The sequence below is a fragment of the Gallinula chloropus genome (assembly GCF_964237585.1).
Source record: "Gallinula chloropus genome assembly, chromosome: 1".
NCBI classification, from domain to species: Eukaryota; Metazoa; Chordata; class Aves; order Gruiformes; family Rallidae; genus Gallinula; species Gallinula chloropus.
In genome coordinates this window covers 181920207-181944851 of record NC_140085.1, presented here as the reverse complement: position 1 = coordinate 181944851, position 24645 = coordinate 181920207, and the positions used below count along the sequence as shown (strand labels likewise).

The 24645-nt window shown below is 43.0% G+C and overlaps 1 protein-coding gene across 1 annotated transcript; it reads right to left on the bottom strand.

Annotated features, from left to right (window-relative positions):
• Positions 1–3738: 3738 nt before the first annotated feature.
• Positions 3739–24627, bottom strand: GPALPP1 (GPALPP motifs containing 1). The gene is made up of 8 exons (XM_084267513.1): positions 24421–24627; positions 18055–18199; positions 16895–17005; positions 12911–13019; positions 7529–7663; positions 7133–7297; positions 6620–6718; positions 3739–4069 (listed from the first exon to the last, which is right to left on the bottom strand). The coding sequence occupies exons 1-8, from the start codon at positions 24503–24505 to the stop codon at positions 3851–3853; spliced, it is 1068 nt and encodes a 355-aa protein (XP_084123639.1). The 5' UTR covers positions 24506–24627; the 3' UTR covers positions 3739–3850.
• Positions 24628–24645: the final 18 nt, after the last annotated feature.

Below are 24645 nucleotides of genomic sequence, written 5' to 3'. Positions count from 1 at the left end.
CTAATGTTTTCCAGATCAGACATCAGGGTAGCTCAGTATTTTTTCCTGAAGATACACATGAAGGAATCAGTAAGTTTCTTTGTAATGCCTTTATTGCTTTTAATAATAGTTACTTGGTAACAGCAGACTCAACAGGGTATCTTTTTAATTTTTTTTTTTGTTATTAACACATAATATTCCTTAAAACTCCTCTTGAACATCCAATTAATCATATGCCTACCACAAAATCCTTCTTTCTTCTTTTTTTTTTTTTTTTTTTTTTGGACTTTACTGGGAATTCCAGCCTTATTTGCCATTGCAGAAAGAGGGGACCGGACTCTTGAACAGGAATTTTTAACATCAGTGTCAATAAAGGATGTCTGTGCCAGCACAAAACAAAGGCAAAGGCTTTCAAATCTATGCTGACAGGCTTTTCACATCCAAGAAAACCTCCCTGATGTGGTTTTATTTTAAAAAAAATAAACCCAGTTTCCTGATGTGCCTGGAGTCGATAGGCTGCAACACAGGCTGGCAGAGCAGAGTAGCGATAGAATCCATTAACTCTGCACTGGAAGCCAGTTACCAGAAACATTACACAGTAATTATGGGGAGGTTTTTCTGTGAAATAAATTCTGGGGTGGTGGTTGTTTTTTGGTTTTTTTTTTCCCAATGAGATTCTAAAAAATCACCCACTAACATTTCTGCAGAAACGCTTTACGGCGTGTCCAAATTGTAGGGGACAGCTCATCTTTCCCCACAAAAGCCTACAGAGCTTGTAATTTACTGAGTTACTGCTTGTTCTAATGGCTCTTTGAAGGGCTGGCTTGGCATCGGTAAGAGGAGATTAGTTTGTGTGTTAACACAATTCAAAAGTTCACTCAATTTACACGCCGTAATGAAAAGCTTAATTTGAACTGTCGGCAACGCCACTTTCCCCTCATCTCCCGGTGGTAACGCAGATTTCATTGAGCCTTCCAGAGGCGGCTGCAGAGTGGGGGGAAAAAAAGAGATGAAGCAGATGAGAGAAAAGATGTTCCCAACTCGAGGTGAGGCTTCCCTGATTGGAACCACACACCCTACATACAGAGGCGTAGCACACCACTCCGTGACCAGGAAAGGGCTGCCTGTGGTATCCCCTTATGAGAGCTCTCCTCTTGAGCAGCACTGCAGAGGCCCCACTCAAACATGTCCTTGGAGAGGGCAGGAGACCACAGTAGATCCAGGGAAGGCAAACAAGGATACATCTGATGAGCAGTCCTCAGTTTGAAGAAGGGACCGAAGAACAGAAATGAAACATGTACCACCACCAAATCTCAATACAGTAAGCACTCATCCTTACCACAGGCTCGCCTGAATTAGTAAGGACTGTTTGATGTGCTCATGAAACCAGCACTTTCAGCATAAGGTGCAATGAGAAGCCCAACAAGTATGCTTGCAGCCCCGAAAGCCAACTGCATCCTGGGCTGCATCAAAGGCAGCAGGACCAGCAGGTCAAGGGAGGTGATTCTGCCCCATGCTCTGCCCTAGTGAGACGCCACCTGGAGTTGTGTCCAGCTCTGGGGTCCTCAGTACAAGACAGACATGGAGCTGTCGGAGCGAGTCCAGAGATGGGGTCACAAAGGCGATCAGAGAGCTAGAGCACCTTTGCTGTGAAGACAGGCTGAGACAGTTGGGCTTGTTCAGCCTGGGAAAAACAAAGCTACACAGAGACCTTACTGCAGCCTTCTACTACCTGAAGGGGCCTGTAGGAAAGCTGTGAAGGGAATCTTTCAGGAAGTGTAGTGATAGGACAAGGGGTAAAGGCCTTTAACTAAAAGAGGGGACGTTTAGATTAGACATTAGGAAGAAGTTCTTGACTGGTGAGGCCCTGGCCCAGGCTGCCCAGAGAAGCTGTGGCTGCTCCCTCCCTGGCAGTGTTCAAGGCCAGGTTGGATGGGGCTTTGTGCAGCCTGGTCTAGTGAAGGGTGTCCCTGCCCATGGCAGGGGGTTGGAACTAGATGATCTTTGAGGTCCCTTCCAAACTAAATCAGTTTGTGATTAATACCTGATAATAAACTGATTTCCAAATGCAGGTTTCCAACAGCCGGCATGAAGATCATTTTTTTTGTGAACCATGAAGATTTAGCTGGTCACGTACTCACTCCATCATGCTTTAGTTGCCTAAAACATCCCCCAAATATTCCTAATACTGCCTTTCCAATTAAGAAGTGTACATCTGCTGACTCGTTAAAGTGACACTATTTAAGCTCCAGCTGCAGAGGAGCTCCCCAAAAAGGGGAAGGAGACGGGCAACTCAAGACAGAAACCTAGTGAGACCTTGCTTGCCAAGGCAAGAAAGCACAAGCCACCAAGTCTGGTTTAGGGGAGGAAAAATAAGCGGTCCCTGTTTAGACACTCCTCTTGCCTCAAACAAAAAAGCTCAGCAAGTCAAAACTGACTAAACAAAACACACACACAATGGAAATCATAGAATCATAGAATTGTATGGGTTGGAAGAGACCCCAAGGATCATAGATTTCCAACCCTTCCCTCTTCCTCCTGAAGGCAGCAATTTTTTCAGATAGTAAAATAAATAATCTTTAACTCCCTTCTCCCACCCCCCAGTATCTAAATATATCATTACATATATGTAATATATTGCATATAATGAATACTGCATTCATTTGCCACACTGAAAATTCTCTGACTTACCAGCACAGGGAGGCTGGACCTCAGGCTCACACACACAGACACACACAGAGACACACACACAAAGACCCAGGTTCTCTGACATGGGTTTCTGGGGCTCGTTGGGTCACGGCTGTTAACAGGGACCGACCCCAACCCTGTGTGTCACAGTTGACTTCCTCCCAGTGAGAGTGCAGCCCACGGTATTTAATATGCCAGACAGGTGACACTTCCAAACAAGTCGCCAGTGTCTCATATAAAAAATTATTTTAATATCAAAATACTTCCAGGAAACCCTCACAAAGGATCCCAAACAGTATTGAAACAAAAACGGATGAAAAGACATGTTTAATTTTAAGTAACACAACTCTCTAGCTACTCTGCACACACAGAGAAGAAAGAGCTAAAGAACTCTATGCATGGATGTAGAGTTTGTAAATATCAGAATCATTCCCTTCTTGATACCCAAGAGTTGTTCTGTTCTGCAAATTAACTGACAAACTAAGCTTTATTTGGGTTTGATTTTCACATTGTATTTGCTTAAAAAACCCCCAAAATTGATCTTTCTGATAAGCCCTGCAAATTGAAGCTCAAATTAGAATTTCTCTTCCTGTATACTACCATTTCATAATTAAATCTGCAAATCTTGAGGTTTTATTACTTCTGCTACCACTGGCTCTTCAAACTACAGCGAAAAACCATTTTACTGAGTACATATAAAGCCAGTCTTTATGAACAGACACAGAGTCATGGAAACAAAAGCACTGGGTGGACAAAAAAGCTGCCACGTGGGTTTACACTCCCTGGCAGGAACTCCAGCCAAGTACCCTGCCCTCTAGCTTCAAGGGAATGTTCCTCACAGCCTTCGGGTCAGTCTCCACAAGAATATCTTAAGCATGGTGGGAGGAAGATGGCAAGATCAAATCTAGAGCTCCTTAACGTAATACCAACTTTAATTAACTATTTTTGTGCTAACAAAATGCACATATGTATCCATTTTTTTAAAGTAGTAAATTTACATCATTTCTTTTACATCATGACTTTCCTTTATCAGTTTGGTTTTAGCACAGAGTATTTACAGACAAGGAAAAATATAGTGAAACGTCAGGATATTTATTCTGCATACAAATATTTACAGAAAAACACTTAAAAAATTAAGTCCTCAAAGCTTAATTGACTTCAAAAAAAGCTTCATGCTTTTAGGTTATAAAAACATGTTGCTTTTACTGTGCTCAAATTTACTGTTCAGATCTCTGGATTTTCTTATAAGAGCTTTCTTTTGTGCTTCATCAAATCGATTGACTTTGAGATCCTGGTCTCGGTCAAACGGCCTTCTTTCCTGAGGTCTGTTCTTCTCTTCAGACGCCTTGCTCTTCAGCTTCTTCTGATGTATCTCCATGAGGGATTCTGACCTCTTTGACTCCTGGAAAAAAAACCAGGAAGAAGGAAGAGGGAACGAAGTATTAGAAAGTATCAACAACATGGAGAAAATACACAGGAATTGGAATTAGGAAGGCTAAGAATTCCAAAGGACAACAACAACTTAGTAACCGGAAAACAGAATGCTAAATCCAGTGCAGACAGAGCAGAAAGCACGGGAAATCTTGTCTGCACGGAGTAAAACACTAGTAATTCACTGATGTTAAAGATAACCCTTATTGTTGCTGAATCTCTGCAGACAGTGGGGATAAATTATAAAAGCAATGCAAAAGAAATATGGAAGTTATTAGCAGAGACAAACGAAGACAACGTGTCAAGAGAAGTGATTCAAAGTACAGGCCCAGCTTCTCTCACACTTCCCCACAGCACCTGGTTTCAGCCACTGGCAGGGACAAGGTAGATACCCTTTCCATCTCACTCTCACACACCCTATTTTAAAAGTATTTTAACCTGTGCTTTCAACTTCTCAGTATTTGAATCATCTGCTTGAACCAGAGCTGGTGTTTTGCCAATTCAAGGACTTCAGTTTTGCTTATTAAGGAGCATGACCCAGCCCAAATACAACATAAACCAACTGTTGATTTCACGCAGGAGCGAGATTAGTTCTCACCAGACTACTTGCCCCTCCTTTACTCAGGTGAAGGGAATCTGTGTATCCCTAAGCAGTCCATTTCTCAGACTCTCAAACCATTACAAACTCACAAAAAGATCAGTCCTAACTAATTCTCTCAGCAGAAAGAGTGAAAGATGAGTAGTTCTGTTTTCTCACGTCTAGGAACACAAGATATTTAATCCAAAGGTTTGTTTTTCTCCACAGAACTGCAGAACCACAGAATTGTAGGGGTTGGAAGGGACCTCAAGAGATCATTGAGTCCAACCCCCAAACAAGCCCCTGTGTCCAGGTGACAGGACAAGGGGAAATGGCACAAAGCTGCACCAGGGCAGGTTCAGATTAGATGTTAGGAAAAAAATTTTTACTGAAAGAGTTGTCAGGGCCTGGAACAGACTGCCCAGGGAGGGGGTTGAGTCACCATCCCTGGATGTGCTTAAAAAACGGGTAGATCAGTTACTTAGGGATAAGGTTTAGCTTAGGATGGGAACGGTTGGACTTGATGATCTTAAAGGTCTGTTCCTTGTGATTCTGTGCAAACACTTGACTTCATCACATACAGGAACAGTAACTCTACATGACATAAAAAAGCCAATTCTCATGGAAAACAGGAAATGGGGCCATATTCGGGGTAACTAAGCCAGTGTTGACAAAATTGCACCAAAGAATGTGTATGGCATCAGAGCTCAAAGAATTAACTCTAAAACTCCTTTAAGAACTGAAGCTGTGATTATATGAAAGTATCCTTCATAAAGGTCAGTGGAGAAAGAAAGGAAAGAATAGAGGAAAAAAAAAGCTTTAGAAGAAAAAAAATCCAATCAGCTGAAAATAGCTGATTAAAAAACCCCAAATAAACCCTCAAACCCAAGAAAACCACAACAAAATAACACAAGAAACATTATTCTTAAACAACGTCTTCACCTTTTTTTTTTTTTGAGCAAACTCCACTAACCTTAGAAACAGTAAAGGCCTATATATGTTTTATTCTGCTAATGGTACAGAGTAACACCTGTAGTTTTAGACTAAAATTATTCTACTGTAGTCATTATGACAGTAGAAACAGACAATGCTGAAGAAATTTAAGACATTGAGCTAATAGCTCTGGATTTGCAAGTGCCTGAGTCAAGAGGGACGTGTGATTTAATGAACTACAAATAAATTATTAAAAGTGCCAGATAAACTTCAATCATGTAATATAAACCAAGGCTGCAATTCTCTAGCTAATTATCCTCTCAAGAGACCAGACTGCCTTCCCTGAGACTTCAGGGAAAAAAAGTAAATCAGGGGAGAACTGGCCTGAACGGCTGCAAGGCAGGCAACAGTCCCTGCACACTGGTGGACAGGGCAGAAAAGTGAGAGGGACTTTGACATGGAGCTCAGGTTTCCAGCAATCAGCATCTGCAGATACTGATGAAAACCTAATGTACTAATGCTGTTGTAATGAGCAGTTAATGTAATTAATTGCATGTTGTAATCAATGCAGTGATCTGCTTAGCTCATCAAGCTTCTTTTGGGTTAATGCATATTTGGTCCTAAAAGTTAAACCTTTCTTACTGTTTTATTCTTGGCAAGTTGGCAGTTTGGTGAAGCAAGCTAATATCTGAATTAAGGGTGTCTACTCCCAGCAACCACATCCTGGTGTGAGGATGATTTAAGGAAAAAAACCCCCACCTAAACCGTAGACAATATACACAAAGCCCAATTCTGTCACGCTGTCTGCAGCAGCAGCTGCAGGACCCAGCTCTGCTCTTGTCAAAGTCAACAGCAAACGTTCTAACAACTCCAACAGCAGTTGGCTTGGGCACTGAAAGGAAAAACTGTAGTGGCATCGCCATGGAAACCAGCAGCACCAGAAATGAGAACCAGAAGAGTGAAAAATTAAAGAAAATGCAGGAGGAGGAAGTATTTTGCTCTTACACTTACGTTGTATGATGTCACCTGCTCAACAAGTCTCTTGTCTCTCCCAGATAACACAACTCCTTCGTTATCCTTACTGGTTGACTTCTTTGCCTCTTCTCTTTCCTGATGAGCGGAAGAAAACCACACACTACAGTAATCCGAATGTCTGAAGTAAAAAGCAAGGAAATCTACACTTGCTTTAATTAAATCTGAAGGGTAAAGGCCACAAGAGAGGCCACCAGGTATTTTTTGCTCAGCTTGATGAAAAGAAAAGAAACTGGACACACAGTAATTGGAAATTCAATGAACTGATACGAAGTACCTGACTGCTGCAGAAGGAAGAGGGAATAAACAGATATCAATGTTACTTACAATCATCATTAACTTGCCTTTAAGGCTGAATTAATAAGCTTTGATAAAGAAAAATCAAGGGAAATAATTTCCATTGAAGAGCTTTGGGTAGCTTTACTTTGTTTCCACAGAGCACCAATGACATACGCGCTCTCTGCACGTGTATGTGAGTGAATAAATGCTCACCTTGGCTTTTCTCTCTCTGTCAGCTGGAGTATCTGTCCACACAGACCTATCGCCTGAACTGTCATTAGATCTTCTCTTGAATGTTCTCGGCCCAAATCCAAAGCTTTTCAATTCAGGTGGAAGTTCTGTCATCCATGACTCCCTGGTAACTTGTTTGGGTTCATCCTTTACAAAAGAAATGGGCAGGGGAGCACAGGATGGCAAGAGTGAAAAAAGTATAAGTAAAAATTGTCTGGATCCCTTTGTTTCCAGAAAAAACCCACAGATGTTTCTTTGTCTAAACAATGGCAAACAGTTAGCATCTTGAGCAGAACTGCAAGAGGGTTCCCACAGAAGCAGGACCCACACAGATACACTCCAACAACAAAATAGCAGAAATCAAGAAATCCAACTTACGCTGTCTGCTGAAGTAAGTTTCTCTTTCATCCTCTGAGCTCTGCGTTCAAATTCTTTAGTCACATCAGACTCCACCGGTCCCTTTGCAGGCATCGGGCCTATAAGATTGTCTTCTTCCTCACTACTGTCTGTTACCTACCAAAAATAAAACATTTCCCTCAAACATGGAGCCAGCACCATCAAGAAACACTTCAGCTTCATAGGATTAGACTGGTTTTCTCTAGAAGAGCTTATAAACCTCACACAATCACAGAATCACAGAAGGTTAGCAGTTGCAAGGGACCTCGAAAGATCATCTAGTCCAACTCCCTGTCAGAGCAGGATCACCCAGATTAGGTCACACAAAAACATGTCCAGAGGGGTTTTGAATGTCTCCAGAGAAGGAGACTTCACAGCCTCTCTGGGCAGCCTGTTCCAGTGCTCTGTCACCCTCACAGAGAAAATGTTTTTCCTTATATTCACATGGAACTTGCTATGCTCCAGCTTGCACCCGTTGCTGGCATCACTGAGAAGAGCCTGGCTCCATCCTCCTGACTCTCACCCTTTACATATTTACAGATATTGATGAGGTCACCCCTCAGTCTCGTCTTCTCCAAGCTAAAGAGGCCCAGCTCCCTAAGCCTTTCCCATATCAGAAAGATGTTCCACTCCCTTAATCATCTTGGTGGCCCTGTGCTGGACTCATTTAAGGAATTCTGTGTCCTTCTTGAACTGAGGGACCCAGAACTGGACACAATATTCCAGGTGTGGTCTCAGCCGGACAGAGTAGAAGGGGAAGAGAACCTCTCTTGACCTAACCACACCCCAGGATGCCATTGGCCTTGTTGGCCAGGAGGGTACATTGTTGGCTCATGGTCCCTCTCACCCATGCTGCTCTCCAACAGGCCAGTCCCCAACCTACACTGCTCCCTGCAGTTGTTCTTCCCCAGATGCAAGACTACACTTGCCCTTGTTAAATCTCACCTTTGATACTTTGGGCCTTACCAAAACTAGCAACATTTGGATGCATCTCCATAATAAGGACTGCCATTCTGCAAAGAGACCTGTCTCATGCTCAGATTCTGTAAAGCTGCTAGAAAGACTGACATACAAGCCAGGGTATAGAGTTGTTTAGGGTACCACATGCCTGGGCGTACAGTACCCGCCCATCATTCACTTCTTCAATCCCTGTTGACATTGCATTCTAAACAGTTGTTTGGAGAACAGCTCAAAAGCCTAAATTTGTTAGTAAGAAACTCTGTGGATGCCAGGGGTTACACAGAAAGCTCACAGGTCCAAGTTAATACCCTACAGATGTGGACAGAGGCAGAACCAGACAGAGAACGGCCATGCTATGGTGCCCTGGAAGCGAAGCTAATGCCCAGTATCTACCAAAGTGCAAAGATTTGGCTGCAGCCTGGATGTGGGTGATAAAGCAATGGGAACAGGATGACAAGGGTGTATACTCAGGAAACATAGAGCATGACTCAGGAAATAAAGTGATGTAAAAAAGTTTCAAATGAAAGATGAAGAAGGTGTGTCGGGGGAAACAGCTTCTTTTTGTCATGCCAAACTTTGGTTACCAGGTGTACATCCTAGAACCAAGATATGACACCATCAGAGAAGGTAAGAGCTTGAGTGATGAGCAGTGGAAACACAGTATCAGGAGGCTTTTGTATAAAATCAGGCACCTGAGGCAGAGGTCACCCAGTGGCAAACGCAAGAACAGAGTACAGAGCCTCACTGGAAGAGTCACCTAATGGGAACACGGGGAAGAGAGGACAAGTGAAAGGAGGAGAGCAAGGACAAGTGAAAGGAGGAAAGCAGAAAAGGTATTCTGCTACACTACACTGAGTGCAAGCCTAACACTTCAGGCTGCTCACAGCCAGCATCCCCCTGCTGCAGAGGGATCTGGGCTGAGACAGACAGCAGGTGTGAAACATGCCCCTTTACTCCTATGTGTGCCATTCACTCCACACCAGCCGAGCCAATTGTCCCCATCTGCCTGTAGGGATCAGCAAAGGTATGTGAAGAGTAGGGAAGGCAAGCTTCAGGTAGTAACAAGTGTAGCTGTGGACCACAAGGTGCAAGAAGTAGTTTAGCTGTTTGACCAGTTGAATGAAATGGATCTGAAAGGCTGAGCAGGGTGATAAATAGCTTGTTGTTAATGGACACTATCAATACACGGTGCTAACACCAATTTCTTTTGCCATTTCTCTCAAAGGCATTTACATAGTCAGGCTTTTACTAATTACCTACTGCTGCACTACTGCTTCAACTTTTGGAGAATGAGGTGACTGCACTCTCTCTTATTCTTTTAAAGGACAAGCTGTTGGGGTGGAGTAATATGATTGAATGATGCATAATAATACTGGATATATTGCTATAGATGTAGCTTAAGAAACAATTACTCATTATAGCTTCACTATAATGAGAACAGAAAGTATTTGTGTGTTTTGGATTTTAGTGGAGTGTGGCTATAGCCATTTGAGCTGTTTTGTTACAGGAGCTACAAAATTTAACCCTAACAGTGGAACAGCCTTGAAGATAAAGCAAGCGAAGTTAGGGAAGTAATAAATAATGAGACCAACAAACAATTAAGAGGCAGAGTGTATCTCATTTTCAGCTAAAAACGGGTTCCTAACTAGTTTGTGCAGGAATGTGTTTTTGAGACTATGGGGAAAACCATAAAAAGCATCTGCAGAAGGGAAAGGTAAAAAGTTCACCAAGAGGAAGACATCCAGCCTTCATCCCTAAAGACCACCAGAAGACCCCCTGAGTTTCACTGAGCATGCTCTATCTGTGAGGAGTTAATGTAAATGACTTCCTGGAGTTAGTTTGTATAACCTTGCCTTTTCTTAGAAGTATAATGAATATATATATATATAGCTAATCTGTACAAATGAGAGACTTTGCTTTAAAGGATGCATACATTCGGAGGAGCGATCCCCTGTGTGCCCAGGGCTGCAGTAAAGAATACTTGCTTAACAGCCACCAAGGCTACTGAGTTTTGATTTTGGCTTTTCGAGCTTCAATAACCATCTTAAGAAACCAAAGTATTAAACTTCTTCCCCTCTCTCTGCGTACAAACAAACCCCACAAGCCTAAGACTTTCATAATAACTTGTACTGTAAAGTAGATGAGGATGAAAGACAAATTCCAAGCTGGGTTTTAATTGAAGAAGCATGTCTCATATCCTTTCTTGTTAGTTTTAAGTTCAATTCACTCCATTACCACCTGCCTTAAATAAAATTAAACAATCATTAATCAGTTATTAAAAAATAAACAATCATTAATCAGTTATTAAAAAATAACTGCCTTCAAATTTGAAGAGGAAATCAATACAAAGTGAAGAGTCAGCATGGAATAAGCTGCTTTTAAAGATACGCTAGCATACAAAATGATTAAATAAATGAAAAACCCCCCAACCTCATCGTATTCAAAGGTAAAGAAATAGAATATTATTAGGAATAGAAAAAAATAAGCCAAGTTCCATAATAACTGTAAAAGTTGATGCTAGATAATCTATTTAGGAGAAAAGAGACTTTTTGTTCGCAAAACGTACAAGGAGGCCAGTTTTGACACCCCTGCCTCAAGAAATTTGTCGTTATGATAAATTGCTTAATTGTTATTTGGAGTTATAAGATGAAGAGTATTTTACAAATGTCAGACAATCATTCTTTGTGAAGGATTATGACAACACTTACTGTGGGACGCTGGAGAATGATACAGACTGCAACTGCTAATCAAAGAAAGTGAAGCTACAGAGCAGCTTTTGCCTCATTCCTTCCTAGCACACTGTGCTGGTTTCAGCTGGGATAGAGTTAATGTTCTTCATAGTTGCTGGATTGAGGCTGTGGTTTGGATTTGTGACCACAGCAGTGTTGATAACAGAGGGATGTTTTCCTTGTCACTGAGCTGTGCTTACAGAGACAAGGCCTTTCCTGCTCCTCACACCACCAACACAGACAGCTGACCTCAACTGACCAAAGGGATATTCCATACCATGTGATGTCATGCTCAGCATATTTTTAAAATAAACAAAGTAACTGTTAATTATCATAAAGAATTAATATTTGATTCAGCCTAGTGAAGAGAAGGCTTCCAGAAGACCTTACAGCGGCCTTCCAATGCCTGAAGGGGCCTACAGGAATTCTGGAGAGGAACTGTTTGTAAGGGCATGTAGTGATAGGACAAAGGGCAATGGTTTTAAACTAGAGCAAGATAGGTTTAGATTAGACATTAGGAAGAAGTTCTCCTCTATGAGGCTGGTGAAATACCGGCACAGGTTGCTTAGAGAGGTGGTGGAAGCCCCATCCCTGTAGGCATTCAAGGTCAGGCTTGATGGGGCTCTGAGCAACCAGATCTAGTGAAAGGTGTCCCTGCTTACTGCAGGGGGGTTGGACCAGATGGCCTTTAAAGGTCCCTTCCAACCTAATGCATTCTGTGATTCTATGAGAGAGATTAAATTGCCTAAATACTGGTATCCAGCACCATTTTTGATGTCTTTTCATGTCCTTTCTGGCTCTGAAGGTGCTGCTCAAGAAGGACACAAGCTTCTCTAAAGGTGCTACTCCCCATCTGTCAGCCTGCTGCAGGCAATTTGGATCCCTCAGAAGCGTACTAGGGGCCAATATTTAGGTAGATGACTCTCCCCCAAGCTTCTTTCTAGCTGTATTTTACCACACATCTTGTTCCTGAATGCTCTTCAGTAGTACATATATTATTTTACAGCCAAGGATTAGACTGTAGGACTTCTACCTGTTTTTCACCTACCCCTATGAGAACAGTGAAAGGGCAGAAACCAAAACAGTTCACTGTCGTGCTCGACCTTACTCCCAGTTACAGGTATCATCTTATTACTGATAAGAACAATTAACTGACACCGTAGCATCATTCTTGATTGCATTATTTTGGATAAACTTATTTAATACATGCACTAATAAACATAAACAGGTGAAGGTGTATGAAATATTCAATCATTTTGCTCACCTATCAGCAAAGGCCTGAATTTTCATTCTAACAGTTGCATTATTTAAAAGTCTTTACAAATTTGAACTTTTCTAAGAGGTTCACTTGTGAAGTCACCACACCAAAAGCAAGACTGGAAAAGCATTAGGAAGAATTACTGCGACTGCAGTTTAGGACACCTAGATCTCTTGTGTTCAGTGAGTGCATCATCCATCCACCAGGAAAATCATAACAAGCCAGACCAGCCTTTTTCTTTTTTAAAGCTTATTTATGCTTCAGTATTTGACTCAGGCAAAATTATGCCAGACACTTTCTGGTCTAAAATTAAACTGTCATGCTGAAAAGTATGTCTAGCAGACTTTTTCAGGCTGCTCCTTGTTTAAGGATTTCAGATAGCTTGTACTAAAACAAAAGGCTTCTGTCTTCACAAACCTGGCTAGGGAATTCTGATGAAACAGACGGTCCTATGGTACATCTGCTGTTCCCAGTGTCCTGTGAAGGTTTCCTAAAGCCAGGTGGTAATGCAGGACCTATAATGGGCCTTGAGGGGGGAAAAAAATAAAAATGCATCAATCTTGGTTTTCAGTTAGGAGGAAAAAAAAAAAAAAAAGGAAGTAACCTAGCCAACACACAGACAGTACATTGAATGACAGCCTTCCAGTGCTTGCTGCAGGAAGAAAATGTAAGAGATTAAAACACAAATAAAAACCAAATGTTGAAGAGGAGAAGTGTGATTCTCCTTCCTTCCCATGCCAAGTGTGCCCCCTGTGCACACACCACAGAAATAACCGATTAAGAGGAGTTTCTCCATTCTCTAGAAGGATCTCTGCAAAAGGCTGGGATGCAAGAAAAAGTGGAAAGCTGCAACACATAGTCAATGCAATTCACTTTTTTTTCTTCCCTAGCTTCCTTCAGCAGGTTCAAGAGCAATGAAACGCAGGAGGTCAAATATACACTACTCTATCAACAGAGCCAATTATGTTCACTCTTGCCTTGCACCACAGCTTCACAGTCTTTTCATAAACAGAATCAGTGAACGGCTCTGTTTTCCCTTGGAGTGGAAATGGGAGTAGTAAAGTTTTGTGAACCCAGGTAACTTCACTGATTTAACACAGAAAGGTGGGAATCTCTTTTCAATGGAAAAACCCAGCTCAAAGCACACTACAAACTGTGCCTGCAGTACTGAAAAGACTTTTGTATACAAGTTCCTCTTAATAATCCACCATAATTTCCTGTAAAGCTAATTAACCCCCCAGACAATTACCACCTGAAGAAATATCTAAGTGACAGTATCCTCACAACGTATCAGCAGAGACTTTGTTTATTACCATCTTCAGTTTCTGAGCTTTTGGGCGATCAAATGTAACACAACATGAATTGAATTATGCTAATTATGGTCTTCTACTAAATCCCACATAATCTAATCAGCACAGCCCTGCAGTGGTGATCTTACCGCTGGGATTTGAAGAGGGGAAATAAAAAGCAGAAGGTCCTGTCAGAAAGCCAATCACAGACAGACAGACAGACAGAAGGAATAAATGTGAGCTCAGGCCAGGACAAGGGCACTGGTGAGGTTTCCAACCCGAGCAAGCAGTCTGGGTTAAATCTGAAGTTCCACCCCCACCTAGCTGCTACAAAAATGAAGCAGCTTTTATTTTCCTCTGTTCCTTTCTGACTGCTTTCTTGTTGAGACCAGGTTTTGTATTCCTGATACATTTTAAACCTATACAGATATGGCTAAAATAATCTTTTATTTTAGTATACAAGTACCTCTATTTTGCATGGAGAGACAGTTAAACCAAACTATAAAAAAAGCTTTCTACAAATATGCATAAGAACATCTATGTTGTGGGCTGTATCTGTGCAACTTGTGAAAAAGAACAGATCTCAAGTACTCTGACTTGCTTCTGTCACAGCTCAAAGACTCTTCCAAGGAATAGAAAAATGGTTCCCATATTCATCCCTCCCACACTTTCCACTTCCATGTGTTTTGGGTTTTATTTTTCCTCCACAGGAATAACCCCACTGATCAGGACTTTCCTCAGCAGCACACAGACAGCGTGACTCTTAGCAGTTTCCTGCATGTCCAAAGGCTTCTAAATAGGTGAAGTGAATCTAAACAAAACACATTTTGCTGCTGTTGTCAACTTCAGTACCTATCTATACACATTCAAAATACCACCTCAAATGTATAATGAATTAAGCTTTAATTTAAGGAATATCAGATTTCATACATGGCAGAGAACACTTTCCTGTTGTTGGACTTGAGTTGTTGCTAATGCATGTTCCAAGAGGGGCATTTCAGCACTTCTCTGGTGTATAATGTAACCTGTTTTAAGGTAATCTTTGCTCTTTACCTTGATGTGCACTATCCTTCCCAAAGTTGAAAGAAATCTGTTCATATCTATTTTTGTATACACATAAAATGCTGCAATGAATGAAAACGATTTTTAGCAAGCTACCAATTGCCACCTGAGCTGCTCCTTATCATGAGCGTGTTGCTCTGACAAGCCTGGGAAAGATGTAACAGAACAAAATCTTTTCTAAAAGAATGAGTATGTCACACAGAGCTAATAAAACAGTACATCCACACACTGAAACAAACAGCCTGCATTTGTTTCCATTATTCATGGCTAGACTGTCAGCTGGCAATCTGCTCCACACCAGGGGCCGTGCAGCAGGGAGAGAGTTAACAGCATTGTGTCTACACCCTGCACAGCTTACACGCTTCAGTGTGTCAGCACAACGAGACTGCCAGGTGTACGGGGGTGGAAGATAGACAAGGCTCTTCCCACACATCACACCTTCCCCACCTATTCAGGGAACCAGGCTGGGTGCAAAACAGCTCTGCTCAATCTGCTCTCTCTCAGCGTGTGCAAAGAGCTGTTGTACTTAGAGCCAGGACCAAAAAAAACCCCACCAAAAAAAAGCCCCCCAAACCCCAAAACCTGACAAGTGTCTTTAATCTTTAATTGCTGCTTTAATCTCTCAGACTCACAGACACAGGGCAGACTCTTGCCCTTTCAATGTAAATGCAAGTTACTTGGCATTTTGGAAATACACTGCTAAGTAGAAATAAATATTGGATGACCACATGAAAGACTAAGAGTGTAGGTGACCACCTGTGCTACTGCTTGTCTCTCTAACCTTCAAACTATAGGTTGCCTCTTCTTCCTCTTTTCCTATGTACAGTTTAACATTTTACCACAGAAGCATTCATGTAAAAAATCAGGATAGCAAGAAAGCCACCTCTGCCAATAGGAGAAGCTACAGGCATTTATGTGCTTTATTAGTGATCACATTCATTATAAAATTTAGTGAGTCTCCAAACATAAAACACTGTACATGTGAATGCAAGAAAAATATTAGTTATTCTTGGGACCATCAAAGCACCAAATGAGGCCACTGAGCTTGATGCCCAATTACAAAAGAGTTTGTTGATCACAGAAAAGAGTAACAAAGAGGAGTAACAGATTCTTGCTTTCCTAACTGCTCCCAAACATTATAAAAAATATCTAAAATAATAAAAAAATAAAATTCAATTTTAAAATTTCCTTCAAGATGTTATACTACATACACAGTTCAACAAACAACTGAGTCACTTTCCTACAACTGAACATTCATACCTGACAGGTAGGTATTGACTTTTTATCTACCAACTCCCCATTGCTCTGAGGAAGAGAACAGCGATTAAGAGGCTCTCTTGAAGCTTTCATCAATAACTGTCCCCTTAGAAGTACCAATGTCACTATGGATTATCATTTCACATTATAGAAGGAAGCGCAGATTGATGTAGAGACTAGATGGCTGTGAGACATGGTTAAGTTCTGCAAAGAAAAATCCATATATAAGGTTTTTCTTCAGGAAGTATTTTATCATCATGTGCAATCAAATGGAAACCATCCTGAGAGAGGCTATAAACAATGCTTGTTTGCTTAGACCGGACAGCTTGCTTTCTAGAAACCTATGCTCTCCAGATTATAGTTTTCTACTTGAAGACATATAAACAATAATCCTTGGTGCATTAGGAAACAGCAGTTCCAATGATCTGCATTGCTCTGCACCACACAAAGGCCAACTGCCCGAGCGCCCGCACAGCCCAGCACGAGCTACACACTACAGGGCCTTGTACCTGTCATTTGGGTTTTTCTGCATTGGTCTGAGACCTATGGTAAGAAATGGAAGAAATTTAACAATTCAAAATGTAACTCAGACAAGTCACTTCTTTTCTATTTTCTTTCCAACCTCCCAGCCAGGACTAGGAAGTCTGCCTATGTTCTCTTTCAAGGAAATGCTGCTCCTGTTCTCAATCCGAAGTGCACAACTGAAGTGTTCTGTAATAGGGACAGAAAATATTTTCTCTAAAGTAATAGTGTTTTAAGGAAAAGAGTCTGAATATAATTCTGTTTTAATTACCTCTCTGGAGAATCATCCTGTTTTTTAAATCCAGGAGGAAGAGCGGGTCCAAAAAAGCCATCATCATCATCATCGTTGTTGTTGTCATCTTCCCCAGTTCTTTTTGGCTTTCTGCAAAAACAGAGATTTCACTTAATAATTACCTTGACATGCATAGCAATTATCTACATTTTATAAAGGAAAAAAAAATAACATAAAATTATTTCAGACAGTCTTATGTACTAAATATCCTGCTGTTACCAAGGAAACAGTGCAAAAGGATCCAAAATAATTTGAAGCAATTAAAAAATTGGGAGCATAAGCTTCACTCCAAAAACACTGTGACATTTAAAAAAACATTAAGGATGCTTTTGGTGTAGAAAGAAGAGTAGTGTAATGTTGAAATACCATTTTCTAGTCACAAAGTAATTTTAAATTCAGCACCCTTCTTTCTCCATTTTTATACACTGTCTGCTCTTTTTCTTCTTTTTTTTTTTATTTTTTTTTTTCTTTGTCTGGTATTTTTCCCAGTTCAATTCTAATGAACTGAAAACTCTGTTGACTCAGACAAGAAAAAAAGAGTGAGGAATAATTTCTCTGACACTCATTAAGATGGCATAATGCCCTTATTCCAGTCCCTTGCACAGGGGCTGGTAAAACACACACAAGTTTTTAACACGGCAAGTGTGAGTAATCAACCCCAGCTAACGAGGGTAGGTGCAGGCCCCTGTGACTTGCTGGGCAATTCAGGGATTTTTCCATTAGAGCTGACTTAATTAAAAGCATACATTCATGCCCATAAATAGTTCTTAAGACCTCTCAATGAGATGTAGTATACCAGAAACAGGGCAGAACTCAAGTGCCAAATGCTTACAAACATGATAAGCAGTGTCTGTCCTTAGTATAAACATTAAGCAAAGCATTAAGTTTATTACTTTAACTGTGGAAGCAAAATAAAACATACAGAGATCTGACTGCCCTAAATAATTCCACCACCGGGTGTCAAACAGGTCAGATGAATTCCTGACCACAAAGAATGTGCCCAACATGAAATAAAATTTTACATAGGTACAGTGTTTACTTTTCTACTTACATAATGCTGTGCCTTTATCATAATTTATGCAGACACACTGCAGCTGCAACGCCATGTAAATATACAAACAACCTACGACCACACTCACTTGGGTGGCGGATCTCCTCCTGTATCCTCTTCGGAATCTCTGTTTGCATCTCTGGGTAAAGGAAGAGATTCTGAGTCATCATCACTGTCAGAAGAATCTGAGCTACAGCTGCTCTTGTAGCCTGGAGGCAGCGCCGGTCCTGCAACTGAACATCCAGAGTTATCTGGGATACTTATTAAGCATTTCAAATTAGTATAGTCTGTGTGGTATTCCCAAAACACATATCTATCTGGAATTAAGTTTATTCAATCATTTCTCTGCCTGGCATTTAGAGAAGACATCTGGAACAAACTTCTAGAACTCACTTTATTTCAATGAGCAACCAACCCTCAACGTAAATTAGCACACTACTAATCCGTTACTACGTGAGTGTCTTTGGGAATGGACTAGAAAACAGTGTTTTCTCTAGCTACTGATTTACAATGCCTATGGTAGAATTTAAAAGGAGCTACCACATCAATGAAGGTTACTAGCAAAGAATCCCATCATTTGTATGTATGCAGAACGGGAGATGACAGATTAGTGGAATTTAATTGCCAACCTGCTTTAGGAATGGTTTAACATTTCAGGTTATTCCCAGTTCAGCTAAGCCCCAACATCAGGCACAGAGTTAAGCACTCTGTTGAAAAAGGGATGACTTTGGCATTCAGACTTCAAAGAACCATTTCGGCCAGAAGGCTGGGGCAGGAGATGGAACTCTTGTGCTCTAGTCAGCCCTTCACTCTCTGGAGTAAAGAGAAGGGGGGAGACATCCCAGCAGAGGAAAAGTTCAGGTGCTAACACTGCTCACAGACCTGAGCTGTTTCCAGCCCCATCCCCACCATAGCTCTTTATAGACGTATTTGGGGCCTACAGGAAAGCTTGGGGAAGGACTGTTTGTAAGGGCACGTAGCGACAGGACAAGGGTCAACTAGAGCAGGGGAGATAGTTAGACTTTAGGAAGTTCTTCTCTATGAGGGTGGTGAGACACTGGAACAGGTTGTCCAGAGAGGTGGTGGAGGCCCCATCCCTGGAGACAAAGGTCAAGCTTGATAGGGCTTGTAGCAACCCAGTCTAGTTAAAGGTGTCCCTGCTTACTGCAGGGGGAAGTTGGACTAGATGGCCTTTAAAGGTCCTTTCCCACCTAATGCATTCTGGTTCTATGATATGGTACTGGGTCCAGAAGTAGCTTAGCCACTGTTCCTAACAGCAAACAACCCCCCCCAAACAAGACATGTAACACAAATACCCTCACAGACTAAATCAACAGAGCCAGCTGGAGTAAGCAAAGACCAGCAATGGTCCCCAGATCCTGGGGGGATGTTTTAAACATACTGGTTTATACCATATGCCAGTTGACACGCACAGCACGAGCAGCCATCTGATGTAACAGAGATGTGATCCTACTGATGTTTTAGCATCCTGAAACACAGGCACTATTCCTCCTTTTAATATTTCAAGCACTGAGTCCAAGACTGACAAGACAGAAGGACGTTTTGGAAGGGGGAAAGATATTGTCAGCTTTATGAATAGTCAAGGGTTAGATGAAAAGATGAGGTGCAGTAAAACCACATAAAATGAAGGGTACCAGGAAATTACATCTCCAGTTAAAGAAGGATGGCTTTTTGATGGTGCAAAATAAAACCTGATACAGATTATGGTTCCATTGTTAGCTGACAAAGGCTAAGCAAAAATTGAGTCCTCCAAGGGAGCTTCATAAAGCTTTTACGCATCTTTTGCACAAGACAGTCTACTAGTTAGTTACAGAGCATCCAAACAGATCTGCCACCTGTTTTACTCTCTGTTTCAATGGGGAAAAGATTTTAACCAGGACATACAAATCCATTTCAACACTGAGAAGGAAAAAAACTCAACCAACCACAACACCCCAGCCTATAAAGGAAGAGTAAGTTCAACATGAGAGAGAACCAATAGGTGCGTGATACATAGATTGCTATCAAGAAGTCTCCCATTTAGGTATGAGAAACACCAGTGGATAAAAAGCACTTAAAAACCAAACAAAACCCACACAATAGCTTTGTCCAGCCACCTGGTGCCCCGATACCACAAAAGCAGAGCTGCATTTGCTGCTTCGTTCGAGTGCGGACAGGTAAGAGAAAGGACTTGGGAGAGAAAGGAGAAAAACAAGATGCAGTTTGGTACTGCAGAGAAGGAGAGAAATTGGGAGCAGCTTTGTGAGCTGGAAAGAACTAGTAAACCCAAACCTACTTAACAAAGGAGACTGGTCCCACTGCCATGCTGTCCAACAGGAGGGCTAACATACGTGTTTTCTGTCTCTGTTATGCTGACACAACTGTTTGTGCTGGCTATGCAATCAACTGCACCAGGGGACTCAAGAGGTGTAAAAATAACACTGCAAAAGCCAGCAGTCCCCTGAAAGAACTCTTTGTTCATGGAACTGCAGCCCAAGCGAAACAGAGAGACTGGTTCATGAAGGGAAAATGTATTTAAAGCCTGAGGAAGAAGAAGTCGTTGGAGATGGTAGTGGAGGAGAAAGAGATTTTGTGAGAATGGGGAACAAAAAATAGTACAGTCACGGTACTAAATGAGGCTAATAATCAGCACAGGTGAGGATACAGCTTTGGGTTGGGGTGGGGAGCTGCAGGAAAGAGTACAGAGGAAGGAATGGGAATTGCTAAGCATAGATAGTCTAACGGAGGGTGTCCCTGCCCACGGGAGAGGGTTGGAACTAGATGATCTTTGAGGTCCCTTCTAACCCCACACCAGCCTGTGATTCTACAGTAACAGTCTGTGAGCAAACAAAGGAAAGGGTAAGGATGGAGCCCAAGATCTAATAAGTCTGTGAATGAAATTCCCTGAGAGTCACACAGAAGTAGAAAGACACAGATCAAAGGAGGAACGGAGGAGAGCTCAGTGTGACCAAGGAAGTGAGGAATTAACCACAACTCAGATCAGGGCAGCAGGATAAGAAAATCTGAGAAGAAAATTTTGGGGATGAAGAGGAAAGAAAAAGAGCCATGGACAACTCTCAAGCCAGACGGAAGTGAATGTTTCACAGCTGCTAGAAGTGGCCATTCCACTACTGTTGCTCTGACTTGCCCTCTCTGAGCTGGCTCTGGGAAGTCAATTCAATTCAGAAACCACAAAAACCACCTAGTTTCTGCTTCTGCTTGGTTAAGTTCTGCTTATAATTGCCAAATACAGCCATCTGCCGTGCCATCAGACCAGGCACTAGGAACCTTTCAAGGACAGACAGGAGTGGAGCCTCTCACCTTCAGCAACAGTGACAGACCAGCTCTGACATATCACATCAACACATCCGTACTTGAAGAAATGTGGCCTCAATGCTAAAATAGATAAAAGCCCCTTCTGCATCTCTGGTTATTTTTAGCTATTCCCTGGCATTTCTCTCCTGCTGGTACAAGGATAGCACAGAGGCGGGGATGAACAGGCCAAAACAAGTATAATTCTTTCAGCAGCACATTTAGTCCAGCTCTGAAGAATCATCATGAGATGAAGAATTGGGAGATGAGCGTGTTCCACGGATTAGGCAGTGACAAGGCGAAGGAGGAAAGGCAAAGCTTTTGGGGTTGAGCTTTTGAGTCTGTCCAACTACTGTTTGCTCCCATCCTGGCCTGATTAAGGGTTGCAGGGAGTGAGTACTGTCAGTTCTCTGACACCAATGGACACTGGTATCTCCTGGCAAAGTCCATTTCAGCTACCCTTGTGCTGGCCTATAGGCAGAGCAGCATCTGGTGCTTTACCTTAGTTACTCCCTTGTCTTCTGAGGGGGATGCCCAAGGAAACTATCAACTGACCTTTGAACTGTGCACACGTGTCACAATGTGAAACATGTGTTAACATTGTGATTACACAAGCTACAATTACTATGTGTTCAGTTTTTCTTAATTTAAAAAAAAGGCAAGAAATTGCACACTAAAATTGAGAGCTATGAATAGAGCTGTTGTGTCAGGGGTTGGAACTGGATGATCTTTAAAGGTCCCTTCCAATCCAAACCAGTCTGTGCTTCTATGACATCCATATAAAGATGGAAGAAACGCAAATTTAAGAATGGATCAACAGACATTTCTTTTGTTCACAGCATCTATCATGGTGATGTCATATTGCAGATGATAGACAAACACTTATCTGGCAGCCAAGAGGGTAAATGGCATCCTGGGGGTCATCAAACACAGCATGACCAGCAGGTCAAAAGAGGTGAGTATCCCGCTGTGTTCAGCACTGGTGCGACCTCACCTTGAACACTGTGTGGAGTGCTGGGCCCTGCCACCCAAGAAGGGTGTGAAGGTCCTGGCTGTGCCCAGAGGAGGGCAACAAAGCTGGTGAAAGGACTGGAAAGCATGTCCTGTGAGGAGTGGCTAAGGACTGTGGGCCTGGCTAGTTCAGACAGAAGGAGACAGAGAGACAACCTCATGGTTCCGCAGCTTCCTTAGAAGGGGATGTGGAGAGGGAGGAGCTGGGCTCTTCTCCCTGGGATCCAGGGATGGGGTGCATGGGAAGGGGTCAAAGCTGCACCAAGGGAGGTTCAGGCTGGACTCTGGGAAGCATTTCTTTCCACAGAGGGTGGTCAAAGGCTGCAACAGGCTTCCTAGAGAGGTGGTGAATGTCCCAGACCTGGCAGTGTTTAAGAGACACTTGGACAGTGCCCTTAACAACATGTTTTAACTTTTGGCCTGTCCTGAAGCTGTCAGGCAGTTGGACTAGATTCTATTCTCTTATATTCTGAAGGAGACCTTTTTGACAGAATTCTCAGAATGGCTCCTCAAAGTCCTGCTCTGTTGCTGTTGGGAAGCAGAAACTATGCAAGTCAAATAAAAAACCCAAGTGTCCTTCAAGAAAAGCAAAAAGCAGCTCAAATATCAGTGAGACCACAAGGAAATAAAACATACTGGAAAAGCTCTTCAGCTTTAAAAGGTAAAGTGTCTCTTAAAACAAGGAAATGGTTACAGAACAACTTCCAAGCCCATTCTGTCTCAAGACCCAGCAAGTGTTTCAGCACAGAATATGCTTGTTGCAGCCCCACCACAGCATTTTGCCACTGGGAAGCTCTGAATGCAGGGCTGCAGCTGGAGCTGTACTTCTGTACAACAACGTGTATTACGCAGCAGTACTTGGTCTCACTCTGCACTGCAGGACTCAACACTGCCTCCTGTTGAGCAGGCATGCTGAGTTGTTCTGCCAAGCTGCTGTAAATCAGGAAGGTTTATAGAAGTTAGAAAACCAAACAAACAGCCCCCCATAGTTAGGTTTGGGCAGCTTTTTTTTTTTTTTAAGGTAAATAAAATAAATTCTTTCAACCCATTCACACAGAAATCCCCAAGCTGATGTTCCAGTGTAACCATACTACTATAGAGTTGATGTATGCTGGGATACAAAAAGTGGACAAATTAGGCTGAAGAACCTAGACTAGACACTGACAAAACACTTGGTATCATGAAACCACGGCCTAATGACTTCTTTTCAATTTGGTCAGTGAATTCATACAAAATATAGATTCTTATGACATGTATCAGCATGCTGGCAGAAGGAAAGTGAATAAGCCATCAATACAAATCACAGAATCACAGACTGGTGTGGGTTTGAAGGGACCGCAAAGATTATCTAGTTCCAATCCCCTGCCATGAGCAGGGACACCCTCCACTAGACCAGGCTGCCCAAAGCCCCATCCAACCTGGCCTTGAACACTGCCAGGGAGGGGGCAGCCACAGCTTCTCTGGGCAACCTGTGCCAGTGCCTCAACACCCTCACAGGGGAGAATTTCTTCCTAATACTTAATCTAAACCTACTGTCCTTCAGTTCAAACCCATTCCTCCTTGTCCTGTCACTACACTCCCTGACAACCAGTCCCTCCCCAGCTTTCCTGTAGCCCCTTCAGGTACTGCTAGGCCACAATTAGATCTCCCCGGAGCCTTCTCCGGGCTGAACATGCCCAGCTCTCCGCCTGCGCTCACAGGAGGGGTGCTGCAGCTCTCCGATCCCCGACGCCAACAGGAAAGGCAGCATCAGCTCACACAGCCGGGGCTGCAGCACGGGGCCCGAAGCCTGGCGTGGCTCCGTGCTGCCAGCCAAGGCGGCAGCTTCCCTCCCTCAGCCGACGGCTCCCTCTCCTGGGTTAGAAGACGAGAAGCGCGGCCGAGCACCGCCAGCCTCCGTCCCCGCGGCCGCCCCGCTGGGAACAACCCGGCGGCCACCGAACTGGCGCCTTGTTGGCCTGTCACATCGACAGGCGGCTGAGCCTGGGGCAAAGCCGGGGAGCACCGGCGCTCCAGCTGCGCCCCCGGAGACTCTGCTGAGTCCGCCCTTTCCCTTTCCCTTTCCTTTCCCTTCCCTTCCGTCCCCGGCCGCCCAGGACGGAAGGGGGGAGCGCAGCCCCCCGCGCCTCACCCTGGCTGAAGTCCTCATCCGGGTCCGACTCGGCGCAGCGCGGGAAGCCGGGGGGCAGCGCAGGGCCGATGAGCTCGCGAGCCATGGCGGGGGAGGGCCACCGCGACGCGCATGCGCGCCGGGGACTCGCGATCGGCCGGGGGCGCAGCCTAAGCCCCCGGTGCGTCCCGCTCCGCTTCCCGGCTCCCCACCCTTCCCCTGGACTTCCGTCGCTGTTCTGTGACG